The sequence below is a fragment of the Rosa chinensis genome, chromosome 4, assembly GCF_002994745.2.
Source record: "Rosa chinensis cultivar Old Blush chromosome 4, RchiOBHm-V2, whole genome shotgun sequence".
NCBI lineage: Eukaryota > Viridiplantae > Streptophyta > Magnoliopsida > Rosales > Rosaceae > Rosa > Rosa chinensis.
In genome coordinates this window covers 28682367-28697598 of record NC_037091.1, presented here as the reverse complement: position 1 = coordinate 28697598, position 15232 = coordinate 28682367, and the positions used below count along the sequence as shown (strand labels likewise).

At 39.7% G+C, this 15232-nt stretch overlaps 1 protein-coding gene across 1 annotated transcript; it reads right to left on the bottom strand.

Annotated features, from left to right (window-relative positions):
• Positions 1–11226: 11226 nt before the first annotated feature.
• LOC112195820 (tetrapyrrole-binding protein, chloroplastic) lies at positions 11227–12550 on the bottom strand. Its single transcript, XM_024336032.2, has one exon. The coding sequence runs from the start codon at positions 12349–12351 to the stop codon at positions 11521–11523; it is 831 nt and encodes a 276-aa protein (XP_024191800.1). The 5' UTR covers positions 12352–12550; the 3' UTR covers positions 11227–11520.
• Between the last annotated feature and the right edge of the window lie 2682 nt (positions 12551–15232).

The following is a 15232-nucleotide window of genomic DNA, read 5'->3' as shown; positions in this document are numbered from 1 at the left end:
CATGCAACACTTCCACCTCCTTCTCATAGAACTCCTCCATAGGGGGCACCCTGCCTCTACCCCTAGCTCTGCCCCCTCCTCAAGGCCTACCTTGGCCCCTAGCCTTGCCTTTCGAAGGATCCATCACCTAAGGAGCATAGCATGCTTCGTTAATACATGTATAAAACTTAAACACAAGTATAAGTCAAATAAAAGGGCCGTATTAACCAAGACACTAATACAAGGAGGATACACATCTGAAATCAAAATCTTCTAAGTCTAACAAGAGTTCAATCTAGAGGTTCCATTACTCAAAAGATTAAAACTCAAAATAAGCTACACAAAGCTCCTACACTTTACCTACAAAGCCGACCTATGCTCTAACGACTTAACATTCTAGATGACATCTAACACTCCGACATACCCAATGACTACATCAATATCAGAGAGTATATGATGGGGATCTGCTGCAGCGGGCCATCACTCGAGTAGTACTGATTATCACCAAATATGTACCTTCCGCTCTGATACCAAATTGTCGTGTTTTAGACTTTGAATTTCTTTATCCAAAATTCGGGGCGTGACACAATTGTACTGCTACTTCTGCTTTTCTGGGCTCTTGCTATAGTTTTGCTTGTGCTTGTCTTAGTTATAGCTGGATTTATCTCTTTGCCAATCTTTACCCTTGCCCTCATGTGTGAGGCGAACTTGGTTTAAGAATTTCAGGTTCAGAGTTACTATCACTGGGGATGGAGTCTCGGTATTGGTACCAGTCTTAGGAATGCCAAAAGTCTCAAACTTAGCCTGGGCATGTAGAATGGTTACTTCTATGAGTTCATAGTAATCCCTTGATCGGTGGACATTAATTTCATAAAGGAACAGACCTGGCCTTAATGCCTAGCAAAATGCATTCTCGGTTATCACTTTGTCGAGGTTCTGGCACTTAGTGGCCATAGACTGCCACCAAGTCACGAAGTCTCACAATCCTTCATCCTCCCGCTGCTTTACCTTGATGAGTTGGGCAGTAGATTGGGAATTACTGTAGTGAAGAATGAATTACATCACTAATTTATCTGCCAGTTGCTGGAAGCAGTCCACCGAATTAGGTGGCAGACTGAAGAACCATGTTAGAGCCTCCTCACAAAGGGTCTCCTCGAAAGCGTGGCAGGCCATGGCGTCGTAGTAGTGGGTATTGTTGAGCAAAGCTTTGAAAATCTCCAAATGTTGGTAGGGGTATGTGGTACCATTATACCTATTCATTCTAAAGGGCATTGAGTCACCTAGCGCGTTTCTCAGCCTGGATACATAGAGTGAAAGGTCCCGGTCTGCCCTCAAACCTTGCAGATACTAGACGCCACGTCTTGTTCTCGGTAGCCTCAATTCGCTGCTAGAGTCCATTGATTGTTTGGCTGATTTGAAGGAGTAGCTTGGTGGTTAAGTCTGAAGTTATGTTACTCAATCCTGATAGTAGTGAAGGTTCTGGGGGTGGGTGGCTAAAAGATTCATTGTGTAGAGTTGTGTTCATGTAGATAATTCTCTGAGTGGTATAGATGGTGGGGACAAGGCTATTAATTGATGCGTTACCGATACTTGAGGTACCCACAGGCTGACAATCCATCCCAAATGTTGGTGTGCCCATGGCGAGACGGGTGTCGAGATGCCACCAAGAGTTGGTTACGGTGTTTGTTGGAAAAGAGCAGCATTGTTATAGACCCGCCACTGGAGTGTGTCGAGTCATAGCTGGTTTTGCCTCTCTACTGCTGCTGCATGGTTCTGTGCCTCAATCATAGAGGCATGTTCTCATGCTGCTTGCTCCTTGAACTGGAAAACATCCCGCTTAGCAAGTTCAAGGGCAGCGACAATATCTGTTGTTGTTGATTATGGAATTATCTCCTTCCATTGGCGTGAACTGTAGGGCTCGATTGACCCCCTCATTCGGACCCTAGTATTCATCGACATTGCTTAGTTCTACCATAGCTGTACCGTTAGCTAAAAGGAGGAAACAGGTAAGAACCCTCCTCCTAACGCCAATGTTCTCGGGGTCTTCTGAGAGCTAGTTGCTGACGAAGTCTGGGATTACAGATCTATCTAGTCTCACTTCTTACTCTTCTCGCAATCTGTCTAACACAACATAAGTCAGAGAGAGACTGGGTTTGCAGGCCTAAAACTCTCTAATGCTTAAGTCAGTAAAGTTTGACAATATCGAGAGAAGAATTAGATTAGAGAACTTACATGTTGTGGAAGGTTTTTGGCCTTATATAGGCACTAGAGGACGTAGAGTCCTGTTTGTTTCAGATGTGGGAGAAGTTTGCTCCCATTTAGAGTACGTCCACATAGGGATGGGCCAGCCTGTCCGGTCATGTCGTAGTGGTCCTGTGGGTCCCACTGGTGGGTATTTGGAAATTAGTCTTATTTTGTTGATATTATTGGCATATTATATAAGAGGTATGAACAATGATAGAGATGAGATCAAAGGTGTGGTAGAGGAGGTGCAACTGGACAGAGAGGAGGAGGTCAAATTGGAGGGAGAGCAATTCGAATTGGAGAAAGCAGAGTTCAAATAAGAGAGAAAAGCTATAACAAAAGGAGGAAGAGAAGGCCGAAGAGCAGGGACATGTGACAGATGACCTGCACAAAGTTAGTGCTCAATTTAAAACTCTATAAATGTAGTAAGAGTAAGTAGGGTATCATTCTCAACCGGGGATTAGGGCCTTATTAATTCATGAAAAATAAAACGTTAGAAAAACAAATCAAAGAATATATATATATATATATATATATACATACCTTTTTTTAACTTTTTTTTACGATTTACACATAAAGGGGATTTAGGATTTTTATTTTCTAATTTAACAACTAAGTACTTACATACATGTGACAAATCAAAACACAGAACTAAATAGAAATAAATGAATGGAACGCTTTTTAGATAGAATTAACCACTATTAACATGTTGGCAAGGTTTCAAACATCAAATCACGAATCAAAATATGTCATAGCATAGAATCAATCAAGAACAAAGATGAACATTACAAAGTTCTTTTTACTTCCCTTAATTAAATCAACTAGATGAACGCACCATAGTTAACCCTATTAAGCATGCAATTACTAGTGGTAGTTAGTCACTAATAAAAACACTTTTAATGCATTAAACACATTGGAAGTTTGATCAATTCAAGCCAAGAACACATGTTAGAACGCTAATCAAGCATGCAAGACTCATTGTTAATTTACCTAAGTAATTATAGGTTTTCCACTTAAATTATTAAAGCCTAGAACGCTAGCACCTTAATATGGATTCAATTACATGTTCATCAACCTAAGTATGCATCCAAAGATCAATTAACACATAAAAGATGGGATTGAAGCTCGAAATTAACAATCATGCTATCAAATCTTGAAATCGCAATTTTCAATTAGAAAACCTAAAACATCCTTCATAGTATTCAAAAACTACATATCTAAAATCAACACTTCATCATCACAAGAAATCGCAAATCATAAATCCAAATCAGAAAATAAAATAGCAAATTGCATAAAATCCGAAATTGTTTTTTTTATACAAAACCAAAAGCATAAAGTTGTATTCATGGTTACACTTTTTGATCTTTAAGGATGCAAGAAGCTTCAAAAGGTGGTGGAATGGATGAGAATCATGGCAAGGATGCTTGAATGGAGAGGATGGATGCTGGCGTCCTTGAACTTGGAATTCTTAGATGGTTGCTGAAACTTGGAAGAGAAGCGGAAGTGTTTGTGGCTTTTGATTCTGAATGTTGTGGTGTGTAGAATGACTTCACAAACCTCCTTTATATAGTGAACAGCAAGGACTAGGGTATCAAGGTTGAAATCTACTTGTGACATCATCCAGCCAATGAAAATATTCCTTGAAAATTGGAGAGCAAGTCACCTTGTAATTGCTGAAATCTTCCTCGAACCTAGACCTTATTTCGGCCTCCAAGTATGTAGAATGGAATCAGGAAACCAAATTCAATATTTATTCCTTTATTTTCTTCTCCAAAATTCCATAGAAATCCAAAACTATCCCGAAATGGATTTTGCCAAAATTCCTTGAATATTTCCTCTATATGTCACGGGAAAAAACAATATAAATGGGCCATGGACTCCTCAAGACGTCATGGATGTTTCTAGAGACTTATGTGTAAGTCACATGCTTCAATCTTCGGGCCAGGCTTCTCAAAATGTGATGCCATTTCCTTCTTTTAGAACATTCTTGAACTATCTTGATTCATCTTCAAGACACAACATCTCCTAATCTCACCAGGTCTCCTAGCAGCATCAGGACTCCTAGTGTCATCAGGTTTCCTAGTCCAACTAGGACTCTGTCATTTTTTCATTTTCAAATATCATTTTTCTGAGCTCTTTCCTAGTTGAGTTAAGATTCCTACTTCAACTGGGATTCCTTTTCTTGGTAGAACTGGGAAAACTTCATTTCTCCATTTCTTCTCATTTCTGCGCATATAACTCCTTACCTTCCATTTCCAGACTCAAAAATACCTAAAAACACAAAAGAAGTTAGAAATTATATTGTTAAGGAAATAACTAAGCAAAATGTAGAGAAAAATGCACTAAAAATGTAGTAGAAATTAGTCTCAACAACAGACATGGTGGATGAGACCATTGAGCCACTGCATGAGATCGAAGTAGGGCCAACCCGACCCAAAGTTGAGGCCTAGGCACTTCTTGCCATAGCGGTGTCATTGGCGGAGCTTCTCCATCTTGTGGTTGCACTGGGTGGCTGTCTTGGAGGGCTAGGTATAGTCGTAGCCTCAGCGAGAGGCGATGGTGACGACGACTTTCTCCCATTGGCTGGCCTTGAGCTGAAATCGTCGAAGTTCGTACCATTTTTCCTGGTAGGGCTAGAATAGGTGGATCGTTTCTTCGTGACATGAAGATAAACAGAAAGAGGAGAGAGAGCTAGAAGAAGAAAGGGTAAAAGGAAAAAAAAGAAGAAAGAGAGAGAATTTTTTTTTTTAAAAGAAAGAGAGAGTAAGTGAGGATAGAATAGACATTTTGGCATGGATGGGATGCCATATCTGTGATTTCACTGTGATTTTAACATAGAGTTAACAGTTAGGACCTATTGCATGAGATTTGAGAGTCTGAGGAGTATTAATTGGTTGAAATTAGAAAGTGACGGACTGAAATGTCGAGACACAAGAAGTATATAGAGTAAACAATATTTAGTCCAATATTTTGCATGTATCTGTAGTTAGAATTAAGAGAGCATCTTTATGCATCTTGTTTCACAAGTAGCGACTACTATAGAACAATATTAAATCAATATGTTCTTAAGTTATTGACTAGACAAGCTTTCTGTACTAGGATAAATTTAATCAACAATCAACTTTCACATGTTCTTAATGATGTATGCATCCATTGAATAAACTTGCTTACGTGCTTTCACTAAGTATTTTGAGATCGCACGCATTAGAATGCTTTAAACTTATATGCATTCACATGGTTAAACAATTTAAGGGAAGTAATAAGAACAAGTTGCATGCTTTCATTGTTGTCTTTCACAAACATAGTGAAGGAATTAGGAAATAATAATCTGGTTTACATATAATTGATGGTGGATTTATATGCTCTATCGTTTCTGATTCTAGCTGTCGCCAAAAAATGCCAGAATCAGTCGAAAATCTCGAGTCGGGTAAGTCGGGTTTCAACGATAGTGAGGGTTTCGACTGAGAGAGGAAAGGAACGAAGAAGTTTCCCAAAAAGAAAATTTCAGAAATTATGAGAAAATTTCTGGAGACTCCTTTGTATAAATGATCTGTGTGATGATTTTGTGTAAATGATGCGGGTTGTTGTGAGTGGTGATGTTGTGGTGATTAGTGTTAATAATAGATTTTCTATATTGTGTTATAATTATTTCTATTTTTGAATTGTTAGTTTTCTTTGGTAATCACCTGAACTAAATTATATACAGGGATTACTATTTTTCTGAATCGTTTGGTTTTAATGTAATTCCCTCAACTAAACTTTATGCAGGGATTACTATGATTTTATTGATTTTTTTTTAAAGTGATCTTCTTAACTAAGTTTCTGTGCAGGGATCACTGTTTTTATTTAATTCTTATTTTGAGTATAGTTGTGATTTGAGATTTCGTAGTTGTGTCATTGAGACAAATGGAGGATGATCTGATAGATTGTGGCGACGTAAGATGTTTTAAAAAAAATATTGCTGGGTTAATTGTATAATTGAAGGCGTGAGAAATTAGATACAATGAATCGAGAGACAGAGCATGTGGGTTTTTGTTTGAGTTAATTTAGTTGAGCATGATATTGATTGATATAGACTTGACGTTTTGTTGTGAAGTTTTCATATTGATTATGTTAGACTGAAATGGTTTAAGCATTGTTACATGGTTATTTAGGTTTACTCATACGAGTTTGCAAAAGCTTACCGGGTTTGTTATTTTAACCCGGTGCACTATTCCATGGTGTAGGGGTTCTTGTGCAGGTTGGAGTTACGATCATCAAAGCTGAAGATAAAGCTATTGTAGCTTGGATGTAGAAGTGTTTTTGGTTTTAGTCTTCCGCTGTGTAAAGAGTTTGTGATCGTGTTTACTTGTTGAATTGTTAATCAGTTTAATTGTAAACTCTTTGTAATGTAATATGTGACTTTAAAGAACGAGTCCGTAACATATTTTGATTCGTGATTTGATTTTTGAAACCTTGCCAACGTGTTAATAGTAGTTACTTCTATCTAATTTCGTTCCATTCATAAATTCTACTTGATTCTGTGTTTCGATGTGTTACATGTATATATTTAATTTGTTGATAATTTAAAAAAGGATTAAATAATGTTTAGTCCTTGAGCTTTTGACCAAAAAACACTTCAGTCCATCGCTTTCTAATTTCACACGTTTAATCCTTGTACTTCAAAATTTCGGACCAATAGGTCCTTTCCGTTAGTATCCGTTCAAAAACTCCGTTAATAGCTGACGTGTCAATCCTTTTCCAGCTAAATGTCTGTTATACCCTCATTTCATTTTTTTTTAATTTATATTTATATACATTTTTTTTCTTTCTCTATTTATCTTTTCTTCTTCGTGCTCTCTCTCCTCATTCACCTACTCATTGATGTGCCCTCTTCTTCCTCTTCTCTCTCCTTGTTGTCCTCTAAGCCCAGATCGAAACCCTCGCTTTGCCTCACACCCTTATCTCCAATCCCAAGCTTCCTCTACTTGTCTGATCTCTATTTTCTCTCTCCCAATGATCCTCTATTGATCTTCTCCAGCTTTGATAAGCGGTTGTCGAATTTGACTAGTATGATCAGTGACGAATCGAAGGCGGAGGACGACTGATTCAAGGAGGAGGAGAAGGTGATTTTCCGGTGGGAGCCTAATCACGACGCGATGAGGAGAGTCATACCTTGTGAGGAGTCGCTGAACAAGTCGGCGGAGTATTTTTGGCCATGGATGAGATCCTCAGACCACTGTGGCTGTGGTGCTTATTTTACTGTTATTATCTGATTTTATAATTGGGATTGTGAAATTGGATTGTGTAGATTCATAGAGACGAGGTGATGGGGAGATGTAAATGGTTCGTTCCGTCAGCAAAAGAAAAGCAGTTCTCTTTCCAACAGGAACAATAATTCCAGGTATGCCGCTCCTCTAATTGCTGCTGCTGATTTTTCTCTTCTTTTTTGTTTCCTCATTTTTGTTTTTGTGGTTAATTTTCTTAACTGATCTTAAATTTTTTTGAACAAATCAGATGTGGTAATAAAATCGTACTTGGATTTTATGATTAGTTTTTAATCGGAACAATTTGGGTTTTTTTTATTTTTGTGTGAACAAGGAATAGTTTTGGGTTTCAGATCTATTAAAAGATACAAGCTTTTGCAATTGATCATTATGAATTTTATGTGGTTGTTAGCTCAAGTGAGTGTGAAGTGAGTTTAGCCAAGAGTTCATTTTCATTATTTTACATGTTATGTGAAAATAATTCCCAGTTTGGAATATCATTCTTATCCTGGCTTCAATGAGTGGAATACTAAACAACATTGATTGATATTTTATTTTTTGTTTTGGTTTTTGTTATACTATATTTTCTAGCAACAAAATGGTTTCATAACCTTGGCTTGATGCGCTAATGTGTAGTTTCCATTGTATGTCTAATTTTTAGGTTGCATTATGCAGTAAACTATTATGCCAGAGATATCATGCTTGGTGTTTGTTTGGGCCGGTGAGGGCTCCGAGTTGAAGGGGATGTTCTAGCTACTTTCAAAGGCAGCCTCATGGCGGTGGAGTATTTGGTGGGCTAGGGGATCGGAGAACGAGTAGTAAATGGTGAAGTCGGAGAACGAGTAGTGTAGGGGTGGGAGCGGGAGCGGAGGCGGCCTCATGGTGGCGAAATCAAAAGAGTAGCAGTAAATAGAGTTTTTGAAAGTGAGGGCGATCATTTGAGAGAAGAGGGAGATAAATAGAAGGAGAGTGGAGGGACAAGCAGGAGGAGGAGAGAGATGGGGAAGAAGAAGAGATAAACAGAAAATAAATAAAAATAAAATAAATAAATAATAAATAAAAAAAGAAAGTGACGGTAGAATAGACATTTTGGTGCGGAAAAATTGCCACGTCATCAGTTTAACAGAGTTTTTGAACGGAAACTGACGGAAAGGACCTGTTGGTCCGAAATTTTGAAGTACAAGGACTAAACATGTGAAATTAGAAAGCTAGGGACTGAAGTATTTTTTGGTCAAAAGCTCAAGGACTAAACAATATTTAATCCTTTAAAAAATAAAATCCTAAATCCCCTTATGTAATTTTCGTAAATAATGTTTATAATATATAGTTTTGTTTGGTCTAACGTTTTATTTTCAGGAATTAATAAGGCCCTAATCCCTCGTTGAGAACGATTCCTACTTATTCTTACTACATTGATAGAGTTTTAAATTGAACACTAATTTTGTGCAGGTCATACATCTAGAATCAGAGCTTCTTCGGTACAAATCTATCTACCAAACTACCAATGATCAAAAGAGGATGTAACTAGCAACAAAACGCGACCGGTTTCAAGTCCAGCCGTCGAGGGAATTGGCAAGGCCGCTGTTGGACCCCGCTACCCACTATTGGCCTTCGATCCGCCGCCTGTGGCCCGAGTCGATGCAAGAGATGCTGGTAGGGAGGACGATGACACCACGTCGAGCAGTTTTGGGCTGGTGCCATCGCCAAAAAATGCCAGAATCCTTCGAAAATCTCGGGTCAGGTCTGTTGGGTTTCAACGATTGTAAGGGTTTTGAGAGGAAAGGAACGAAGAAGTTTCCCAAAAAGAAAATTACGGAAATTATGAGAAACGGAAGTTATTTTGAATCTCGAAAATTTCTAGGTTGACTCATTTGTTTCTGATTCCAGATACTAGATTTTAAGGCTAGGGTACCCGTAGGCTCTAGGATGGAAGCAAAAACAAGAGCTATTGGTGGGGGGGAGGGGGGGGAGAGAGGGATCATCTTACCAAGCCACTGAGAGGCAAGCGGAGAGTGATATAGACCGCTATTTGGCAAGCAGCGATACCCGGGGAGGGTATAGGGCCAAGGAGATCGTGTCCTCCATAGGAGTGGTGTCAGAGAGTCTGAGAATTGCGGAGGGAAGTGAGAGCAAGGATAATCCGGGGTATGAGGATGAGGTAACTGTTGCTATCCCTCAAGGTGTGCCCAAACCTAGGTAGACACTGGCGAACGGTATAGTCTACGACGAGCTAGGGAGAAGCATGACGATGAAGGAGATCAACTCCCTTAGACGAAGGTGGGGGATGCCGGATCAGGTGGAACTTAGGCCATTAGATCCTGGTGAGCTAGCTTACAATCCTCCGCCTGGGTGGGTAGCGCGCCACGAAAATCAATTTCATCAGGGGCTGTCATTATCGTTGCCCAAACCTATCCAATACATACTTAGCTAAGGAACGAACGAACCGAATTTGTCCAACCTGAACCGTTCATTTTCATAATTGTAAATTGCAGTTTTGAATGTCTTAATGATCATCAATTTGATTGAAAATTTGCAGAGATGTGAATATGTGATCGAAAAATGGTCAAAATATGGAAATCCGTTCCTTAACTAAGGAACAGACCTCCTTAGCAGAGTAAGCCTGTATACAAATTTTATTCAGAGCAGAGTTCTGCTTTGAAATTAAAGTGTGAACTTCAAGTTTTTGGTCGCATATCTACATCTTGACCGTTCAGTTTTTAGGTATTAGTGTATAGATCATCTCCGCAAATTTTCAGTTAAATTGATGATCGTTAAGATATCTAACTCGCTTAAACCAATCGACGGACTGAATCTGTCAACCTGAATCGTATTAGCTTTAAGGCGATCATCAATTTGGCTGAAAATTTGCAAAGATGATCTATACACTAGTACCTAAAAACTGAACGGTCGAGATGTGGATATGCGACCGAAAAGTGACCAAAAACTCGAAGTTCACACTTTAATTTCAAAGCGGAACTCCACTCTAGATAAAATATATATATATATATATATATATATATATATATATTCAATGCAAAAAGGATACTAAAGCTAGACATATCGACTACATAAATTACACATGCAAGAAGAATGAAAAAGATCATCAATACACCACCTGCTTTCAAGTTTCAATAGTTATTGGAATGACTTTTCATTGATGGCAGCGTAGAATAAGGAGATAAATTAACTTACTTGTATTAGTTGCCATTGAAGATTTGATCTACTAAAGACCTCTCTTCTCATGCACCAGTTAGTTTCTTCTCCTGATTCAGGGTTTTCATTCAATTTGTTTAGGTTTTTAGGTTTGAAACTAATCATGCAAGACGTGGAAGAAAAGTGAAAAGAAAAAAATAACAATAAAAATAAATAAATAAAAGCTATTCTAACGACACTGTAACATAAAAAAACGTAGCAATTAGATATACGTGAAAAATCTATCAATTTAACTATTGAACACATATCACGTGGTTATTAATTCTGACACGTGGTGATCAAGAACCGCCTAATAATTTCTCTGTCTATTTGGTTTCGCTGGCGTCTCTAATTTTAGGTAATCAGTAATATGTAGCCATGTTGGTCTGATATATCTTTTTTAGTCGAGGTGGTCTGATATATCTTGTGATCCCGATCCTTGATGGTTCTCTAATTATGTCACGTACGCCCCCCTGAGCAATAGCAGGTCCCATAACTTCATTCCCGTCAGTATGTCAAAAGGCCAAATGCAATGTATATAAAATGCAGCAAAGAGACAAGCAAGAAAACAGAAGGGGCAGGCTCTCTGATTTGTCTGTTCTTTTCGAAACGCCACAATAAAACAAGAGTAACGTTCTACACATTTGCTCCCATCGGGCACATTTCACACAGTTGGACCCATCATATTCTATATAAAAACATACTTCCACTTGTCCAGCACCACTTAAATCATGCCTTTTGTAGGCACAAAAATAAATTATTTAAAAAAGAAAAAGAAAAAGAAAAAAGGTAGAAGCAATCAATTAAGCAGCCCAGATTCTATATCAAATTCCTGTGCATCTGTTCCAGAATGAAGTGATCAAAAGCTATAGTCTGATTCGAGCACCCTCTTGTTCAGAGGTTTGGATCCATCCATTAACCCCTTCAACCCTCCACCACTAGCTGCTTTATTACCTTCAACGGCGGCCCTGCCCGCTTGGAGTAGCCGTTCTTCTTCTTCTTCGGTGTTCTTAAATGCTGGATGGTTCAGAACGCATTTCAGCAACTGGGTCCCTCTCAAAGCATTCGTCAATGGCAGATGACCCTCGGGTGTGTCGTCGTTGAGCTCCCAGATGAATTCGTTAGGGAAAGCTCTGTAGTTGTACTGGTCGACCTCAGTGTCGAGCTTCTTCATCCACCCGACTTTGATGAAGAAGTTGGTGAAGTCCTGGTTAACCTTTCCGAAGAATATCCTCTTCTGGACGGAGTAGCCGAACCTGTTGTTGCTGTGCTGTCTCCAGAGGTCGTCAATGGCTTTGAGGTCGGCTTCGGGGATGAACTGGACCTCGGAGAAAAAGACGTATCCTCGCTTTTGGGCTGCCTCACCTGCGAGGACGATGAGGAGGCGGCGAGTCTCTTCGTCGGCTTCGCGGAAGTTTTGGGCGGAGAGGTGCTGCTGTAGGAGGTCGAAGGTGTTGGATTTGGAGGAGGAGGAGGAAGAAGAAGGAGTCGAAAATGAGGTGGTGGGCGAGACTGAGAACGTTTTGGTTGAAGAGATCACGAGAGAGTGAAGGTGGTGATGAGAAGAGAGAGGGGAGGAGGTTACGGTGGTGTGTGTGGGTTTAAGGAAAAGAGTGGTGGTGGAAGGAGGAATGTCATGAGTAGTAGAGTGGTGATTGTGGTATGTGGATTGGAAAGTGTTGACGGCCATAGAAATTAATCTAGATAGCTTAGAGAGAGGTGTGGTGATGATGATGTTCTGTGACTCAAGGGAGAAGCAGAGCTTAGAAGGAAGGGCATAAGGGGTTGGATGGGGGAGGATTATGGTGATATGGTTAGAGAGATATGGAGATGTATGGGTTGATCTGTGACAGATAAGAAATGAGTGAAGAGGGACTTGAATAAGCTATCAGGTATATTGGATTCTCCATTTTGATTGGCTCCCTCTGGGTGAGGCTAGATACTCCGGTATTATAAATTATATTTATATATGATTATGTAAAATTCTGTGAATATTTATGAAATTTACTAGCAATGAATTTCCTTCTTTCAGTTGCATAAATAGAAACAAACAACGGCAGTTTTTAAAAGGCCATTTTTTCCTATCCTTTTCCTTTTTTTTTTTTTTTTTTTTAAGCCGTTTATTTTTGTTTATAAATTTTAGTAACCCTAAATACCATTTTATTATGACAAATGACTACTTGTTTTAGGGAAACGAGAATTGAGAGGAATTTGCTGTGTGTTCTCATTGATAATAGGGGTCTCTTTATATAAAGGATTACAATGCATAGAATCTCAATCATACAAGGAAAGTAATCGTACATTGAATAGGAATCTAAATCCTTCTAATTTAACCCCATTACCACTAGAGAATGTAACCTAGAGTTTGGGCCAAACACAAACTAGGGTTTTACTTGAACACTCCCCCTTGTGTTGCCCAAACGCGGTGCTTCTCTCGTTGTCTCGTTAAAAACCTCGCCGAGTAACAAAAACCCAGTGGGACAAAAATAACCTCGGTCGAAGGGGAAAAAGAGCACAACACACCCTTCACGTTTCGAGGTGAACATGTAGACATCTCCCCCTGATGTCTGCGTCTCCCCCTGATGACTACAATCATGGGAGTTCAGATAATTTCCGCAAGCCAATTCTTGCCACATGTTTCTCGAACGTGGATTTGGACAATGACTTAGTAAACAAGTCTGCCATATTTTCCTCAGATTGAACCTAATTCACTTTGATCTTGAGGAGATTCTGTTGTTGCTGATTATGCTTGGTGTTGTCGCTTTTGATGTAGTCTAGCTTCATTTGTTCAAAACGAACAACATTATCCTAAATGCTCGTAGGCTCATCTTGTGGTAGACTTCAAACCACAATTGTTCGAACATGCATGATTATTGATCCAATCCATAAACATTCACGAACCACTTCGTGAAGAGCAATAATCTCTGCATGGTTCGAAGATATAGCGACGGTCTATTCTGTAGACCTCCAAGATATCATGGTCTTTTCCCATGGTGAACACTTAACCAGTTTGGGAGCGACCTTTGTGTGGGTTAGAAAGGTACCCAGCATCAGCAAAACCTTCTAAAACACTTATATCGTTTTGGGATGGGGATAGAGAACGCAGGCCAGCATTGGCGGCGTTCCTGGTGTGTGATGGGTCCGAATCCATCATCTCTTTGTAGGGATAGAATAAGTCCATATCAATCATACATCTCAAGTATCGAAAGATATCTTTTACACCAATCCAATGGCGTCTCGTTGGCGCAGAGCTATATCTAGCTAACAAGTTCATTGTAAACGAGATGTCCGGTCTTGTGCATTTAGCTAAGTACAATAATGCGCCTATTGTACTCAAGTAAGGCACTCCTGCTTCTAACACATCTTCATTATCATCCTTCGAATGAAGATGATCATTTTCAGGATCAAGACTACGAACGATCAAGGGGGTGCTTGAAGGTTTGACCTTGTGAAATGCCTAAGCATCTATCAACACGATGCTCAAGTTCCAAACCGAGACATAATCGTGTTCTCCCAAAATCCTTCATCTCAAACTCGGATTTCAAGTGTTCAGCGGTTTCCCTTAACTCTTTAAGGGCTTCTAATGAAGATCATGTCCAATATGAACCGTGATAGAATCCGAAACTTGTTATGGAAACGCATGGGCATATCCCCTCCCAATCAAGTAGCATGGTCTAGAGCCACTTGACTTGGGTAAATGAAGTTCACCAGGAACCTTCATGTATATTCCGTATCTAGATCCCTATAGAGATACGTAGTGACCACATTTGTAAGTTGCATGTTCAGTTATTCGGAAACAACCAAACTGATAGGGTAGTGGAGTGCAATGACATCCAATACGAGAGAATCTGTCTCATCGTAGTCGATTTCAAGGCGTTTTATGAGAAGCCTTGCGCCATAAGGCGAGATTACCATATGTTTTTCTCACTACGCTTTCTAACGAAGACCCATTAGTCAACAGGTTTTATGTTAGGAGGTGTTGGCATCTCTAGCTCGAAAACCTTCCTCTTCGTTAGAGAATCCATCTTAACCTGGATCGCATATTTCCATTTAGGCCAAATCTCTCTACGTTGGCATTCATTCATCAACGGAGTGTGGTTCGATATCATCGGACTCAACAAACTCATGTGCAACGAAGTGCGTGACTACATCATCAATTATGATGGAGTTTCTATCCCACATCTCATGTACACTAGTGTAAGTTTCATAGAGCTCTATATTCTCAGGAATAGGTTCTGACGTTGAGGCATCTCCCAACGATAACCATAACCTGAAAGATACTCATGAGACGGATTTTGAGTGCTGATGATCCAAGGATTGGTTTGTGCCAAGGTATCCTTCGAACCCACGGGCTTCCCACGCATCCTAGCTGGGGCCATGGCCTGTAACGCCAGAGTGCCACTCTCTTTGGCGTTGGCGCCATGCCTACCTCCGTGTAGGGTGGCGCTACGTCCTCTTGTAGGGACGTCCTTCCTTGCAGGCATGTTTGCAGCATATTTGTGTGTGTGATCTCGTCACTTTAATAGGGATCGAGATGAGACATAGTGGGGACAGGCCACGACAATTTCTGT

Coding starts and splice junctions, on each gene's coding strand:
- LOC112195820 (XM_024336032.2), bottom strand. CDS start 12,351: ATGGCCGTCAACACTTTCCAATCCACATACCACAATCACCACTCTACT.